General features: G+C 36.9%; 3 protein-coding genes across 5 annotated transcripts; 2 read left to right on the top strand and 1 right to left on the bottom strand.

The window, feature by feature from the left end:
* Positions 1–1053: 1053 nt before the first annotated feature.
* trub2 (TruB pseudouridine (psi) synthase family member 2) lies at positions 1054–3740 on the top strand. The gene is made up of 8 exons (XM_027007854.2): positions 1054–1331; positions 1511–1645; positions 1738–1812; positions 1974–2035; positions 2351–2432; positions 2577–2649; positions 2794–2930; positions 3120–3740. The coding sequence occupies exons 1-8, from the start codon at positions 1214–1216 to the stop codon at positions 3482–3484; spliced, it is 1047 nt and encodes a 348-aa protein (XP_026863655.2). The 5' UTR covers positions 1054–1213; the 3' UTR covers positions 3485–3740.
* Positions 3741–4512: 772 nt separating this feature from the next.
* hdhd3 (haloacid dehalogenase-like hydrolase domain containing 3) lies at positions 4513–6651 on the top strand. 3 transcript variants are annotated; one of them, XM_027007787.2, is made up of 4 exons: positions 4513–4645; positions 5291–5624; positions 5907–6060; positions 6184–6651. In XM_027007787.2, exons 2-4 carry the CDS (start codon positions 5295–5297, stop codon positions 6300–6302), a joined length of 603 nt encoding a protein of 200 aa, XP_026863588.2. In that variant the 5' UTR covers positions 4513–4645; positions 5291–5294; the 3' UTR covers positions 6303–6651. The 3 variants fall into 3 exon arrangements, with proteins under 3 accessions (XP_026863588.2, XP_026863586.2, XP_026863587.2); XM_027007785.2 differs by having other exon boundaries at positions 5907–6651; XM_027007786.2 differs by having other exon boundaries at positions 4513–4947; positions 5907–6651.
* A 5907-nt stretch (positions 6652–12558) lies between these two features.
* On the bottom strand, positions 12559–18211 carry tgfa (transforming growth factor, alpha). Its single transcript, XM_035524063.1, has 6 exons — positions 18172–18211; positions 15349–15486; positions 14680–14794; positions 13541–13690; positions 13043–13152; positions 12559–12596 (listed from the first exon to the last, which is right to left on the bottom strand). Exons 1-6 carry the CDS (start codon positions 18209–18211, stop codon positions 12559–12561), a joined length of 591 nt encoding a protein of 196 aa, XP_035379956.1.
* Positions 18212–18629: the final 418 nt, after the last annotated feature.

The raw sequence follows: 18629 nt of genomic DNA, 5'->3' as shown, positions 1-18629 counted from the left end.
TTAAATCACTTCACTCTTGTGTGCTAGTTATCGTACAGATTATGTGCTGGTTAGCTGGGTCACTACATTTAGCGAAGTACCAGATAACAAGCTAGCTATCTTGGTCACTAACCAGACAGTCTGTTTAAACAGACAGGGACAGACTGTATCTGTATTATAAACTCCTGTCTGACAACTGCAGGCCATATGCTAAATCTCTTTGGGTTAACATTTTAGACTTGAACAAAGCAGAATTATATAACTTCAGGAAGTCCCTACATTTAAATTTCCTAATTTTTAAAGAACATAACTAACTGACTGTCCCAAATTACCAAAAGCATGCAACATTGTCAAACATTTTTGATAAAGTAGGACAACTATAAATATTTGAAAATAAAAATAATTTTCAAAACTTTAACACTTTAACACTTATAGATCACAACCATCATTTGAAAACATTTAGGAACAGTGTCTGATTTATGAAAGATTTCTATCCTGTAATTAATCCATGAATCCTGTCAGAGGCCTATGTCACTGACCATGTCATGCACTTCCCCAGGGGAACTTCTGATTGACATATGTCCTACCCATGTCTGTGACATCTATTGCATGAAGTCGTGTTATTTCAATTACATGACATCAATGCAAAATCTATACTAGAAGTCTTGTTTACTAGATTTTGTTAAAGCAGGAAATAAACACACTTGAGCGTAGGTTTCCTACAATACCCAAATGTCCCACATTACCCGAATTCACCCAACCTGTAACATTCACTTAGCTACAGCACATCTGCAGTAGCCTGCATGCCAACATCACTGTGCTAACCAGACTCGGAGTAATTTAAGTCCTTTTAGCTAGTTTTGGGACGTGTAAGTACAGAAATAAAGTAAATAAATAATCATTCTGTAAGAAAATAAAACACTTATTAGTTAAAGATTCCTTACGTATTATTACTGAAACTTTCGCAGTGTACCTGTATTCCACGCCTGCAGTCCACTATACCCCCATCCACTAGATGGCAACAATGAATTCACGTCAGCAGCACGTTTACTGCAGAAAAAGTAGAAACGTTGTGTCACAGCTCGGAGTGTTAGTTGGCTAGATTATCAAATTAGCTTGTGCTTAGTTAGCGTTGTATGTCTTACTTAATAACGGTAGAATCATGTTTCCCTGTTGAAGAGTTTTGTCAGTTCAAGCAGTACAATACGAATAGTTAATAAATATAGCGATTTCAATGGCTACGCAAGCTGTACGGCTTTTTCGTAAGCTAGATGGTCTTTTTGCTGTGTACAAACCGCAAGGAGTTCATTGGAAACTTGTCCGAGATACAGTTGAGACAAACCTATTAAAAGGTATGATATATTTTTTAATTAATCTGACAATGTTCTTTTGGTATATATTCTATTGGTATTCGTGTGATAAATACTACATTCAAATATTTTTAATAGTTTTGCCATGATTATATCGAGTAGTAATCTGTATTCTTCCTGCCTTTCTTTTTCCTTCTCACTCCTATTTTATGTGCCCGAAGCCGTTAATTCCTTTTCCCCACCTGCGCCGCAGTGTATGGTGCAGTTTCAGGTATTACCCAGCGGAGAAACCAGCAATTCCACCAACCTCACAGTAACTGCGTCCAAGCTCCCTACTTTGTCAGATCACCATCTGGGTTAGGCTTTGTTCGGCTCCTATAAGACACTCCAATAATACTATATCAATACAGTAAACTGATAAAAAGGACTATACCTATCGTTCATTTAGTTGCAGGACCGCAGTTTAATAACATCTGTGTTGGAGTTGGACATCGTTTGGATGCTTTTTCTTCTGGCGTGTTAGGTGAGCACTTGGTTGAAAACCCCTTATAATTTTCTCATTTTGGTTCTATATTCCTGTATCTGTGACATTTCTTGTTATATCATTTTTGTTGCGTCTATAGTGTGTTATGTATGTAGCTACTGGGAAGTGGACACTGAGCTTCTCTTCTCTTTTATTGTCAGTTCTGGGACTAGGAAATGGAAATACTGCCTTGGACAGTCTGTACCGATCACATGTCAGCAGGGTAAACATGAGTATTTGTTAACATTTATGTCATCATGTGTCTCAGGTCTTCTGAGTGGTTTTGTTTAAGTGTGGGCCTCCATGCTTTATTTTTTTAAATTTTGCACTTCGGAAAGCCAAATGCACCAAAAAAGCACACAAAAATGTGAGGTAAAACACCCTCATTTTTCTCTATTGTAGTTTTTATTCTATTCAGTTAATGCAATTTATTATAAATTAACTTTAGATATCAGAAAGGCACTCAAGAATCGAAGAAGTACAGAGAATTGTGACAATTTGGGTTAGTTTATTAACAGCAACAAGTGGTGTTTTGCAGGACTACATACTGGAGGGTGAGTTTGGAATGGCCACTAACGATTTCACTCACACCGGACGCATCATAGAGAGAAGCACATATGGTAATAAACTTTATTCCATATTTTATGATCACCTTATGAAGCTATGAAAAATATTATATTTGATGTAGTAATGCTGTCCATTAAGTTGTTTCAGTTCTCTAGGCTAACAACCAGCCCTTGACTTTCTTTTACCATATCTTTTAGAGCATATTACACAGGACAAGCTGGAGCATGTATTAGCCATGATCCAGGGAGCTAATCAGAAAGCTTTAATCATGTAAGTCACTACATTTAGTATACTGTAACGTTAATGTCGGTGTGCTGCTATCCATGATGAATTCCCATGATTGTTGTTTAAAACCCTATTACATTCAGCAGTGCACGCATTGTCTCTCAGAAATGAATGTGTTCACTTGCACAGGTACTCTCAGGTGGACCTGCACACTCAGGAGGCTTATGAGCTAGCAGTGAAAGGGATGTTACATCCACAGTATAAAAGTCCTCCCATTTTAACTGGCCTAAGATGTCTTCACTTTCAACTACCTCACTTCACGCTGGGTAAGAACATCACAGGTCACATGTATACAACTAGATGTACACTCACCACTTAGCACACTAATACAGAGACTGAAATTTAGTTGCTTGGTAAGTGTGTTAAATACAAGCTGGGTAAATCCTCTGGCCACTACTAACAAAAACAGTGAGTGTTTGCCTTTACCATACATTCTTACATGTCTGCCTCATCAGAGGTGCAGTGTGTTAATGAGACACAGAAGTATCTGCGGAAACTGCTGCATGAGGTGGGTTTGGAACTGCGCAGCACTGCAGTCTGCAACAAGGTACGTCGCACACGGGATGGTCCTTTCAAAATCGAGGATGCCCTGACCCACCGCAACTGGACTGCTGATGCTATCATACCGTCAGTCACTTACTTTCACCGGACTACCCAGAAAATCCGGAAGAATGACAGGAAAGCTGTCAATCAGTTGGACGGCATGGCTGAGGCCCAAGACCAAATTGGTAACCGCACTACTCATGTAGAGCCTGGTACTCACCAGAAAGCCGGATCACAGAACCTTGCTTCAGAAGCACTTATGGACAGTAAACAGTAGGTTTAAAGTTTTAACAAGATCATTACTTTGGGTTCTACTTACCATAGAGAACATTTGTTACATTGTTGTCATTTCATTGTTGAATAACTCTTTATTGTACTGTATTTACTACTATATATTCAATTTTATATATTTGGGGTATTTCAGAATCTTGCCAAAAGTGATTTAGTTCAAAATCCAGTAATTGAGGAATATATGCAGAAATGTATGCAGTGGATACCATTTTCTAATAAATCATTATTTAAGTAAAACTGTGTATATTTGTACACATACAAGTGGTTAATATAAGGGAACCATCTAATAAGTATCTAGGAGTGATAGAGGAACTCTTTGCCTTCCGAACAGATTTAGTCTTTTACAGAATGCTGTCATACAAATATTAAACTGTATGTTAGGGTATTGTGCCATTATTCAAGATGAAAGGACTCCAGTTCTTTGAATATACTTCACACCACTGTACAACTTCAGAAAGAGTTTAACTTTAAAATATTTAAATTACTGAGTAGTGAGGGTGTGGAAGACTTCAATTCATGCTGATGTTCATGAAATGTGAATTTTTTCAACATGGGACATTTTTATCTTGGAATATAGGAATAGCATATGCACTATAAGGTACACCTTTGTTATATAAAACGGCCTAATAGGTCTTTCTTATATGACCGTGCACAGTAATCATAGGAAACCAAGCTCAGTACTACGCAAGTTGGTATATTGTAGTGTGTAACAATGCTATCTCCTGTGGGGGACCAGGTTTCAATCCCGTCTGGACAACTCTTCTGTGCTATACGTTGAGTAAGTTTTCAAACACTACGCTCGCACACCTCTGTAACATGGCTGAAAATCGTAAGCCTTTGGATAAGCGTGTCTGCCAAATGCATAAAATGTATAGTGTATAATTCATGAAATATGCATTATTAAAACAATTATCCCGTTTGTCTTTGCTGATGCACTTCCCCTTACTGTCACAGAGGGGCAGTGTTATAAAACGATTAACGTATGTTGCTGTTTAGCGCAGAGCATTGGAAAAAAAAAAAAGTCTTGCTCGGGGACTTTTCTGTACAGCTAAAAGTGCTAGTAGTCAATTACTCTGAGCTAGGTAGCTACGTATCTTCGCTACATAAAGGCACTGAATTTGTGTTTCGCCGAAGTAGTCTTAAAGAGGTCAGCGATTCCGTGGGATTTATCAAGAAATTCACCTGTTATACTTCCATAAATAAGCGTATTGGCTAGGTTACGCTAGCTAGCTATAATTAATCACGACCTAGCTAACCTAGCAAGCATATTTCCAACCTAAATTCGCCATACCTGAGTGGACTCTCTTCAAATTATATCTAATTTAATGCTATAACCCACCTGCAGGAAGATAAATTAACCAAGATATGCCAACCTTGTACTTTGGCTACTGTTTAATTACTGTGCTTTTTCTTGAGTTGAAACGGGTGTGTAAGACGAGGTAAAACAAGGTAGCGAAAAACTCCTTGGTTTAGCTGTTTGGTCTGGATATTTTATGTTCTTATGAATATGTAGGGAAGAAAGCCACTAATGTAACGCATTTAGAACGTGTTTTTGGCTAATAAATGAAATATAGTTGGCTACATACGTCCAGCACTTGCCGTTTTGTCACACTATGCTTCGCTAGATAACGCTAGCTAACATACTTTTTGATTAGCTGTATCATGCGTTTTAAATTTGGCTTGAAACTAAACGACAGGTCTGTGTATGTAGACTTTCACGTACAACTATGATTAAGCATGGCCATAGTTAATATTAGTAACATATGTTTAAATAATAAGTTCTGTTTTGCAGGACCATGCGTGGGCCGGTTCGCTGGGTTTTATGGGACATAAAAGATACATTACTGAAGGTCCGGCGATCTGTAGGTGAGCAGTACTACTGTGAGTCTGTGCGTGCAGGACTGAAGTTACTTCCTACACAGCTGGAGACGGCATTCAGGCAAGCTTATCTTCAGCATGTGCAGCTCTACCCCAACTATGGCATCACGCAGGGTATGAACAGCCAGGTGTGGTGGACACAAGTGGTGAAGAACACGTTCTCCCAGTGTGGGGTGCAGGATACTGCATTGCTCGACACATTGGCCAGTAATCTCTACCAGAACTTCTGTGGTCCAGAGAACTGGGAGGTAATGGGCTGTGATTGAACCCACACTTAGTGGTTTTTCATACCTGTAGTATAATTTCCTATTGCACATGTCTTAAATTTTTACTAGCTGTTTTATTTATATTAGAAGTATATAAATGGGAGCAGTATGATGATATGGCTGTGAATGATTCACACATTTAATAGAACAAGGCACGTAAATCATTCTTTTTGCCTAACAGATGTAATTATCATTAAATACCAGTATATGTAACTAAAAATCTCAACCACGACCCACAGGACTCATTTCAGTTTATGCCATCAGGTGTTTCCAGACTCAAATTCTGTCTTGAAATCCTGCTCAGCCCTGGGAGTGAAACAGGGGGTGGTGTCCAACTTTGACAGCCGTCTAGAAGGGGTTCTTCAAGGATGTGGCCTACTTACCCACTTCTCATTTCTGCTTACCTCAGAAGGGGCAGGTGTGGCCAAGCCAGACAAGGCCATTTTCACACAAGCCTTGAAAAAGTGTGCAGTGCCAGCCAAAAATGTAGCCCATGTTGGGGACAACTACATAAATGACTACCTTGCCTCTCGATCACTAGGTATACGTGGTTATCTGCTTGATAGGCAGGGACACCAAGAACATCTGGATGTTCCTCCTCAGCACAGACTTCAAAGCCTAGATGAGCTACCTACTCGACTGCAACAGGAAACTGACTAGAAAAGGCATCTCCTCTCTGCAGCAGAATTGACATTCATACCCTTCTTTGCACTTTTTGGAAGATTTTCCCAGACCTAGCCTAAGCCTCGACTAAAAAGAATCCACCAATGGCAGTTTAGCATAATCAACACCTGGGAAGTTTTTTTTTTATGTACTTGGGAGACCTTGAGAATTGCTTGCAAATGTGACATCTGAATTCTGTAAGGTATATAATCAAGTAATAAGATGATGTGCACATTTGCTCTACCAATCATAAAGGCATGTTGGTGTAGTATTGGTGGTGGAACTTACTGTCACATAGTACAGCTACCTGTTTAAGTATCAGAAATAAAGTATATCAAAAAGTTAATATGCCTACTTTATTATTCTTAAATTGAAGACCTACCATGAAGGGTTAGCATTGGTGACCCTAGTGAGATTACAAAGAAAATTCCTAAACATTTCATGATTGACCTGTTTTCATGGTAAAATTAGTTCCATGCATTAGACAAAAGAATGAACTAACAAAGCAGATGTTAAAAGTCTCAACTATGTAAGTAGTACTTTCAGTAGTTTTTGTGTAAAATATATTACTGAATGCAGACTAAAAATTGGAAAAAGCTGTCTGAAATCCTGTTTGGATATAAATAGCTGCTTTTTGGTGTAAGAAAAATGGAGTAATTGTAATATCCATAATAGTATACAGAAGAGATGATTACAGCATTTAAGCCTGTGTTGAAAAATCCTAGAACTATATTAATCACTGCCAAAACAATCACAATGCCAGTAAGTTCAAAAAGTTGTTTTGAATTGAACACTGTGGCCCATGTCATTTATGACACAAGGACGTGTGTGCAACATCATTTTTCTGGCAGAGCTTTTTTTCTGTTGCTGCTACTGCCAAGCACTAAAGCAAAGTAATTGAGACCTACCAAACTGGTCTGAGTGCCAGGAGGGGGGCTGGAACAAAGACATGAACTATCTGAAGTTGCTCATGGTTCTGGAGTAATGTCTGGCTACTGGACAAATTACTGATGGGTGCTAGAGTCCAGTACAGTTTTGGTAGTTAATAAAGCAGGTAATGTAACTTATTGGCCACTTTGTCATCACCTGATACCAAGGTAAAAGAAGAAAAGGAAAGAGGACCCAGGCCTCATGGACCGAAAATCCCTCCAAACTGTTCAATTAAATACACAGCGTCAGTACAACAGCTGCAGCCAGCCTGGACGGTCCAATGCATCAAAGCATGCATTGGCCAAAAATCTCAATGTGCTGTAATAAATTATAGGTAGACCTTCACTAAAAATAGTCTGCACTACTAAAACACTTCCACTGCTCAGGTATTTGAATACTTTTCTATTTTGGGAAGACAAATGTTGCCAAATTAGGCAATCTACGTTTGTCAGAGGTATCCATAGCATGACCATACTGAATCTGCAGTATGCCGATATGAGTGTTTCCATGCCACCAGGTTTCTGTGATAGAAGCTGTAAGAGGGCCATATAGATAGTAAACCGGGAGAGCCCACTTAACCCTAATACCCCAATAAGCTCATTCTTTCCCCATCTGCCCCAGCACAGATACCAGCAACGCCTCAGCTCACGTCACATGGATTTTATTCTTTTGATCTGAGAATCTGAAAAACAAAGATAAAACATTTTAATCCCAGGCTACCCCCCAATTAATCTGTTTTATGCATTAAACACAGAAGATACAGAATAGAGGTTTGTGACATTTGGCCCTGTCTTTTGATTTACAGCACACTTATGTACCGGACAATATCCTAAACAAAATTACAATAGTTCCTGCTTGAAGTGAAGCACTCCATTTCGCTTGTGTTTCGGTATCCAGGTTCTCTAAGCCTGCTGTGCATCTTTAGAGACTGGCTGCAGCAGAGAGCTTTACAGCCAAGCAGCATTAAAGGCTCAGCCAGGCAGATCCAAGAGGTTCCAATCCTATTGCAAACATAATGGGTTTGGCACGCGACTGCGTCCATGGGGCTAGTGGAACAGAGATTTGAGCAAAGAGCAGTGGGTGATTGGAGTAGAAGGACTGAAAATAGGGGGTTGGGTAACCTGAAACTAAAATCATAGATTTCAGCAGCCAGGCTGACTCAATAGGAGTAACCTAGAATAAGGCAGGTTCACAAAGGCTGAGATATCTAGCAAAGAAAACCAAAACACACAAACATTTTGAAGAGAATAATCAAAATGTTGATTTGAAAAAAAGGTAGTTACCAAAATAGAAGAAAACTACTAGTCAAATAAACCTTCCTCACAAACTGTATTTGTACTGTGAGGTCCCTCACAGCTTTTCATTGCCCTTACCTATAGTGGACTTCCTCCATAACCTCCCAAAAGTAACCAGCAAGCCAAAACATGTACTGTACAGGGAGGACAGGGGTTAAAGTTACCTTAAACAAAAGGTAATAGATAAGATGGTTTGTAGATCATTTGCTCTAACCATTATATACATAATTGTATAATGATCAGTGATATATGGTGGTAAAACATACTAATACGAGAGTAACTGAAAGTGTAAAAATGTTTTTTAAACCACATTTAAGAAAATGTTTGCCAAAGTTAATTTGCTTACTTATGATCCTTTCTAGGCACACTTTTTCAATTTTATGTGAGCTTTCTGGGGTTTTCCTTTGGGGGGGGGGGGGGGGGGGGGGGGTTGTTGTTGTTATATATTTTCATTTGGCTTTTTCTTAAAATATTCAGAAATAGCTGAGCAAACAGGACTTAAGCTACAAGGGAAGGAGGTTGAGAAGAATGAAATGGCAAAAAAAAAAGTTGAAAAAAAATTAACTAGATATGTAGAAACAATGTGCAAGCTTTTAGCATAATAAACATCAAGTCATCCAACATGTTGAATAAATATATATAGATGCATTCATAGATTACATAGTGGTCAACAACACAAAAGCACGATGCAATAGATCACTGAACAAACATTTTAACTAGATTTGTTTACCTCTGATGATCCCTGTTAGTGAACATCACAAGCACAATTAATTCTCCAGTCACAGTCTTATTGTGTACACTATTAACAATACCTGTTTTCACTGATATGAAATAGATATGCAGCTTCATAATGGTACAGGTTAAGGTGGTTCCCAGTTTTGTTGTGTAGCTTCCACTGAATTGCACACACAGGAACATGCTTTATGATGACAAGTTGACAACATTGTGTGTGAAAAAAGCAAAGTATTTGTTAAATGATCTTGAATTTCCAACAATTAACATTTTTAATAAAAATTATAGATTGATTTCCCAACCCAATAATGTTTTTTTTTGTTTTGTTTTGTTTTACAATGAATATTTTGAATAGCATACATACTCTTAATATGTTTCATATGCTCACATATCAAACACACAGAATATCTGGCATCTCACGTGACAGGTTTATAAGACACACAATGTCAAACACATATCTCTTAGTATAATCAATAAACATTCTTAGATCACATGTGGACAGAAAATACTTCTTAACAATTTAAGTAACTTTCCTGAATGTAACAATTAACTTATTTTGAATAGCTGAGTACTACCCAAATTAGTTAAATAAATTACATGGTACTTATTCCTCTCCCTCATTTGCAATCAAAGCCACTTGGGGGACATTTAGCAACAGCTAAATCTCTCCTGCCCTTTCCTGTGGGTGTAGTCCTATTTAAATCAAATGTGCCACAAAACTCATAGAAGTGCTCAAACTTTAAGACTGCTAGTACCAGTTAGCTAGTTAATTTGAGCTAGTGTACAGAGTCATATTTGTTTACTTCCTTTGTTAGAGTTGATCATTTCTGGGTCCAAAAGAAAAAATAATTTTAACTGAATATGACCAAATTTGCTTTCTGGGGCTACAGTCGTCCTCTCCACATTCTTACTTTGAGTACAGTATAGTTATCATTCATTTACATAAGAGTTATGACAAAAGGCTTGGGGATGAATAAAACAACACGTGAACAGTGTTACACAAGGTTTAAAATCTCTCTCCAAGTCTAAAAGCTTCCGAACATATTTGGAGTCATCATCATAATCCTCATATCACAGCGTCAATACAGCTCTTCATATCTATACCTAATACATAGTTGAGTGCAAGCATGTGTGGACTTTAAAAACATGCAGTAGTGAAAACTATGTACATCATATATACATTTTGTGATTTTGTGCAGTTTCTCTTATGGGTTATGTAGGCTATTTAGTTAAATCAAATCTGCACTCTAACATTTGAGATAATATTTTTTTGGTGCAGTTCTTGCATCCATAAATGAAACCAGGCCTCTCTCTCTCCTTAATAAGCACTGAACATGTTCATAGTTCAAGTGAATTTTGGATGCATTGTCTGGATAAATGCATTAACATTTCTATTGATGGCCTATTGCCAACAAAGAAAGAGTGCAGTTTTGAAATCATATTAACCAAATGAATTGAAGCAGTGCCCAGTGAAATGTGTGACCATACATACTGTGAACCCAACATTAAAATTAACCTGCAATGTGTATTGAAACATTTATAAATACTGTGGCCTAACACTGCAGTTGAATACAACTGCCACAGCTCAGCTCCCAAACTACATTCAGACCATGTGTTTTCACACAGGAGTATAGTGTTATTAAAAACCTTGCAACAATGCTCTCTATATTGTCAAGATCTCAACAAATGACAAATGTCAAATTAATGAGGTGTGTTTGTGTGTGTGTTTTTGTGTGGTGTTTACTAATGTCTTGGAAAGGAATCTGTGCTTAACATTCAGTGCAATAAAAATAGAAACTGTATAAAATATTATCTGGATTCCAAGTTTGAAATAAGTGTCTGAAATATTGTTATTAATACTGGAAAACCTGTTACTTCAATATTGTCATAGTAGCCATCATATCATATACTAGATTAAATATTTTTGACAAATCACAGTGTTCAGATAGCACACCAAGACTGTTAATCTAAAATTATTCCCCCATTCTTAAGAAGTGGAATCATGTGACATACTTTTAAAAAAGGTTAATTTTAAAAGGACATCTGTTGTATCTTTTTGGTGCATGTGTCAAAACCCATAAATACTGTTAGCGATTTTTCAAGCTCCAAGTTGTGAGTAAGAATGACAAGAACAGGTGAGAATATTAGGTAGTCCACTTCTCATTTCTAAAAGAATACAAATTATTGTCTTGGGAGAATGCTTAAGTACCATTGTTCCATTAATTCACCTTTTTTAAGAATATTTTTGAAAGCTTGTCATATCAGTCTGAGTACTTTGCACATCCAGGTTATAGCTGTTCTAGGGGCACTGGTTCAGTTCACTGCAATTAGGGACTTTTTAACCTGACTGGATCTTCACTGTGATTAGTTTTATCCACTTCCATCTGGACCAACAGACCATGACAAAAAGTAAGTCCTAGATACCATGTTCTGTGTTCTGTGTTCTGAATTTCAAGAGATGGTCTTCCATCCTTTTAGTCATATGTTCCACAAGGGAAAAAAAAAAAAAAGGATGGATTGGTTTAGTCCCTCCGAGTATGAAAGCTCCAAATTTCTTGTTTTGTTCACCATATGTTTTTCTCTCTTACCAACTGAGTATGGTTGTAGATAGATAATTTGATTTGTGGATTAGTCCAGAAATAATCTAGATGATTAGGGGGTCTTAGGTGGCAGAATGGGGAGAGAGAAGACACACCAAGAACACTATGGAGAGTCCATATCAAACCACTGCAAAAAAAAAGAAGAAAACATTCTAAAATCATGCAGTATTCTTTATATTTTAACAGAAATTCATCAGTGTAACAATAAGCATAAGATGATTTTGTTTGGTCTCACTAACCTCAATAAGACAACTGACAAGTGGTGCTTTGAATGAGAGAACATTTTCTAATGAGAAGGCACAGTTTGGAGAAGAAAAAAAAAAAAGACTAAAACATTGCACATTTGTATTTACGTCACTGGACTGCATTACTATATGGCAGCCCTGCCCCTGGTCTTCCTTAACAATTGTCTGATAATGCTGGGAAATATGTGCAACCCTGCTGTTGACAAATCTGATTACACATTTGTTAGTCCATCAACAAGACGCACACTGTCCAGAATGTTGGTAATCACTGCAAATTCTGTCTGACCAAAATTCCAGCAATTCCATTTGTAATTGTATAATTTTATCTGAAGAATGGAATTTCCTCCCCAGACACAACAACTGTCTACTAAACACTAAAACCAAGAAAGATCCAACATCGCTTCTATAGATTGCCCATAACTGCCAAACATGTTATAGTTGCTTTTCATTCTCAAAGAGCTGTGAAGCCACATACAAAGCATAGCTGCCCTGAGTAAAAACAGTTAAACCTCAGAAAGATAGAATCCAATGTTTTAGTCAATTGCCAAAATAAACATGGAAAGTTGTGCTGCCTTTATACTGCACTTGATACTTCATGTGAGATTTTAGTAGGATATGCAGTAGTAGTAGTACATGTACTTGCACTAATACAAATTCCATAAACGATACCAATAATACCAATTCTCGTCAGAAATATATATATGTGTGTGTGTATATATATATATATATATATATATATATATATATATATATATATATATATATATATATATATATATATATATACATATATATATATATATATATATATATATACAATGATACATAATTTGTCATTATCCATACAATGATAATATGCATTTGCCCCCTCCCCCCCAAAAAAGCCTAATTCAAACAAGTAGTCATCAAAAAAGAAATAAACTGATCTGAATTACCTGTCTCTGGGTGACAGAAGGATGTCCCACCCTTGATGATTCTATTTGGCTTTTCTGAGAAATGGGAAAGGTTGTGGCGTTGCCTACAAGCACCCCGCCTCCAACAACAACTAGAGAGAAATCAGATGTGAAGTTAATCAGTTTAATCCTACCAACCCCTAATCCCTAGTCTGTGTCCCTACCTGACCTCCTTTCCCCTCATATGACTATATTTAAGATGCCCCATTAATACAGTAAGCAAGTACATATTTTTCAAATTTAGAGATGTAGATTTTATTTGAAAATTGGATATTGATTGAAACACCAAACCTTTAAAATGTTTTTAGCTCATCCTTGTACTAAAGTTAACTAATTTAATACAGTGCTGGAAGTGTATACTACATACACTTCACACTTACATATCCACGTTATACAACAATTTAAATCCAAACTATACTCCTAAATGTTCAATCTGCTGAGTGTTTTAATGTAGCTCATATGACCAAGTATGTTACTTACTTTAGCAAAGTGCATAACAGAATGAGCAGGACACTGGCCACAACACACAACACCAACATGGTGGCCACTGTATGTTGCGTGTGATTAGTTGCCACCACGGCCAATAGATCTGCATGTTCACAACGCATACCGATGAAGCCTGGCTGGCATCTACATGTACAAAAATGCACATACAAAAATATACATACATCATGTCGATGGTAGTTAAGAAGCTGGTAATGATTTTCTGAGAGAGGTCACCAAATAACAACAATAACAATGAATACAGTCCACTACTGAAATTACTTTTATTTACTTCCTCAATGACCAGGGCAATTTACATGTGCAATTCTGACCCAATTGATAATTAGTCTCTTTTTAATGCAGATGTAAGAACACAAACACTTCTAAATACTATTCACATGGCTGTAAAAGTGACAGGTTGGTTTAAATAGAATAATTGTGTTATATTAGGTCAATAGTAAGCATTTAGTAAATAACAACGTTCATTTGTCTACACCTTGACAGCTCACTCCAGAAACTGAACTGGAATTTATCCAGATGAGTCAGTGAGTTTGGCTGCATTACGTTAAACCTATAGCTAGGGTCACAGTTGCTATGGAACTCTACAAATTACTCATAGCCTCAATTCTAGAGTGACTCAGTGTGAAGCTGCATTAATACAAATACAAATTTACAGTGTTTTTCCAATCTTGTAAACATGTATACTATCTGTACTTTACACTAAAGTGTGATGTAATACACTTTTTCAGTGATTTGTGCTGATGTTTCAGAACTTGCATTTCAAAGGCCTTTCTGAAGTGCTTCTGATGATTTTGGTTTAATGGGAATCTAGATCATATTCACATTTTGCACTTACACATACATATGTATGCTAAACCAACTTGCCTGCAAATTACGCTGAAAATGTCACTTACCTAATGTACCTTAGTACCGTTTAATTTTCATCCTACATCTTAGAATAAAATAAGCCTCAAAGACTCTTAAAAACAGAATAAAATGAATAAATTTTCGGTTTAGTTCTCAAATATCTCATCAAGAGTAGTGTCTTACATAGTCTGCAAAAGGCTAAATGAAATACGATCATTCATTTTCTTATTTACATTCCCTGTGTTATTCTAGTGCATACGTGCACTCACACACAAGCAGGCGTCTCCTCCACAATGAGAAAGCGGCATGTACCGTGGAAGCAGAAGTGGCTATGAGACTCAGGGCAGTCAGCAAAGTGAGAGTGGACTGCAGCTGCCACAAACTCTACAGCCAAGACAAGGAGAGAGAGAGAATAACCTCCATGCACTACTTTCAAACAGTTGAAAATAAATGTTCTTGTGGGTGTTGATAAACAGTGTAGTTTGCAGATTATGCACAGTTGGGTTTGTTTAGCATTTTACTTCAGCAAAGCAAAATATCCAATGTCAGACTATAACCAAAACCTGCTAGGTTTAACTAGACAACTGTACAATGGGAATTGTACAATGGGAACTAAATGCTCACCCCCCACCCCCCCACCATCTCTGTATACAAAAATGGGTAGTAGAAAAAGTCTTTGGTTTAATAAAATTGCTTCATTTTTACACACTTTGTCTTCCAAAGTTACTGCAATGATAAAAAAAAACTGATTTGTTTCTTATTGCTATTGAGGCAGTTACATTAAATCAGGCAACTCTAAGAAGCAGCTAATTACAAGCACTCCTATTCACATCCACATTATGCTCATATTTATATACACATATGCTCCCAATGCCTCCCATATTTCTGATATCACAAAGATAAAGGATAAAGGCTTAGCGTACTAAGCCAGAGCTTACTTTGGATAACAGCGGTAGTGCTTGCTCTAGCTGTGCTGCTGATAGCACTTTCTGCGGTGATGGTGGTTGTGGGAGCCAATGCCATAGTTGTTAGTGAGGTAGAATTTTCTAGTACTTGCCCATATGTAAGTAAAGAGCCTTTAAAAAAAACAACAACAACAACAACAACATTACTGGACTAAGATAAAAGGTTTATAACTATTACAAAAAGTTAGTAGTCAGTATCAACATTACAAGCCAGACAAGAAAGAATTAAGTAGTCCTAAATAATAGGAGTAATACTCGGTGTTTGCCTGCCTAATATAATATGAATAATTAGATTGGAGTTATTTTCAGTTTAGTTTTTGTATAACCTTTGATTTTGTCATTACCCAAGAAGTAAATTAAGAAATGTGTAAGTATATACAGTGGAAGACAGTGTTATGGATTTCAGACAGTCACACTAATCTTGTCCCACCAAAGAGTGCTAATAAATTATTTGTTCTCGATTTTCCCCGTCGATATAAAGGCTGAATGAAATTAGTGAATGCCATTTTTTGAAGATTGCTTTTGAAAAAACAATCCATCTAAAGTTAGAATAGAAAAGATCCAATGGCAGATAGGGCTTTTGTCAAATGTTATGTTGGAAATTTTACTTTATATTTGTAGGCTTTGCTAAGAAATTGTCTAAAAGAGGAAGGGGGCCAAGGAGATGTTTATACAAAACACAGATCCATGGTAAATAAAACACCCAAAAGAGATCTCAGAATCAGTCCAGGTTACTCCATGTTTCAAATCAATCAGTAGGAGAATACAACATGTGCTAATTGCAAATCTGAGGTAATGATGATATCCTAAAAAAACTAATAAAAATTATAGATGTTATGAGCAGTTCTACAGGGCTGTTCTTCAGAAGCTAGTGTTAGTTTATCCACTGTACTGAAGCTCAAAAGCAACTCATTGCATGGCTAGACAAACACCTTTTGGGATTAAAGAACACGCACCTGCTCCAGTCCAATATAACTTAATATAATATGCTAAAGATGAGATTTTCTGATAAAATATTTCAGCCAAGACTAAAAGGCTGTACTAATGTTCAGAAGAGAATCTCTGTAAATAGCTAGATTTTCAGATTTTGTACAGTGGACCCAACAAAACTGTTTCTTTAGTTTTACCCATTAACTCTGGATTGTGAACCACATCTATACTGGTTACAGCTAACTTGTTTGTCAAATCAAGTATCCAGCAGATGGCGCCAGAGACAATAACGTTCCTGTATTTTTTCAGCGGGTGGTAGAAAAGGCCTTTTTGGATTGCTGAGAGTAATCAATGGTGATATTATATCCAGTTTTTTGGGGGACTTTGGTTCCACTCCCCTACGTTTTTTAGACTTTATTTTATTTTATTCAATGCAAACCAGCTCTCAGCAGGTCCAAACTGTTCTGGTGAATGAGTGTTAATCAGAAATTCTTCCAATCACTGCTTTCAGTTTGCCTAACTGTGATACTTCTTGAGCTTGTTGCGGTGGTTCATATGTGAACAACCAGAGAGCGCTCACTGGTCTGGTTAATTTTAGGGTTCATTAAACCTTTCACTATAACACAATGGAATTCAGAGAAAAAGTGCAAGAAAAGCATTATATAAACATTCTGCTAATTTGTATCCCCCAGTGGACAAATACTTCATTAGGCACCTTCAACTTTTCTGATGACTGAGTGGATTGATCCCTTAAGAGTGTAGCTAAATTAATAAAGCACCATGTTTATTCTAGGTACACTGTACCCTAGGGTTCTACTTTTACATGTTAGACATTATATTTTGCATAGAGAACGCAAACCTGACTGAATGTGAATTGTTCATGTAACCATCTCAAAGACACAAATAATCTTAAGTGTCAGAGTGTTTTATCATACAGAATAAGCAATATCATGTATAATGTATAATTTAACACTTAGCCCAGTTAACCACAGCGTTATTTCATAGATAGGCCAAGAAAAAGTTGTCAGTCGTGCTACCCTTGCATGTAGGATGAAAGAAAGAAAAAAAAACATTTCCAAATCCGTCGTGGGAGAGCAGAATTATGAATCCGTATTCTCAGAAAGGTTATCACAATAGAATCATGTTAGGTCAAGACACTGGTTTAGACATGGTAAAAACTATTTCATACCTCTATTGCAATCTTTAGACAAGACTCAGTAAGGTTGAGTCCCTTTACTTCCCAACCAAATAATATTTAGTGTGATAAAACGAGAAGGCGTTTTGTATGATAGCTGCATTAGAGCATTCGGGTTTTATAACGCCCAATGTTTGGAAAATTAATTAATTAATTAATTAATTTGTTCATACATTCATTGACCACAAGAAAGGAGTTATGGTAACACGGTTCGGTTTCACACATGGAGCAGAGATCATCCAAGTGCTCAAAACCCTTACCTTGCATATCAGATGTGTATGACGAAAACACATGCGTACACCTTATTTAGTTTTATATATTTAAAACAATCGATAAACCCCTTAGAATTTTTCCCTTAGAAAAACAAAAATGTCAAGCAACTATTGACATTTAGGCTTTTTGAGGAGAACGTAAGCATTGAGATTAAAAATAAATAAATAAATAAGGTTTTTCATACACATTTAGCAATGTTTGTAACATTTAGTAACATTAATGACAGTTAGTTTAAAATGGAACATTGTTATAAAAACATATACACTAGTGGACAAATTCAAGAAGCCTTGAACTTCCCCCACTCAAGACTCTCACTCAAGACTTGGATTGTTAAATCACATGCAACTGAAATGCCTCAAACCGGAGTAGACAAACTAGTAAGTAGCCTATTCACTTACCAACAATGAGAAATATCGTATCCCAAAAAGCACGATACATCATTATAGGGCTTAAATGGTATCCCTTGGATTCGTAGCGTCTTAGCGTTAAAGTATATTTCGAATTTAAATTTGTTCCGCCTTCTTCGTCAACATCAGTGAAAGGGCACACGTTTGCTTTAAAGAAACCCAAAAGAACGATTTCACTACAGCGCTTTTCAGAAATCTGCTTTCCATATCAGGGAATTGGATATTAAAACCCAGTTTCCGCGTGGTCAAAAGGTAAAGCGTCGATAACGTCAAACTTAAAGTACGGTGTACTCTGTTTGACTAATAACTGCATATTCAGTAACAACCCTTTTATATTACACCTGTAATTTACCAGAGCTTGTACTTCTCTGCTGAAAACGGACAACTGTGACTACAGCACCATTTTATCCAAATACACATGGTGCATCCTCAACACCCTCGACTTCCTT

This window comes from Electrophorus electricus, chromosome 3 (genome assembly GCF_013358815.1).
Source record: "Electrophorus electricus isolate fEleEle1 chromosome 3, fEleEle1.pri, whole genome shotgun sequence".
In the NCBI taxonomy this organism is placed as follows: Eukaryota; Metazoa; Chordata; class Actinopteri; order Gymnotiformes; family Gymnotidae; genus Electrophorus; species Electrophorus electricus.
Note: the sequence above shows the minus strand (reverse complement) of the source record. Positions and strands in the feature narration are given on the sequence as shown.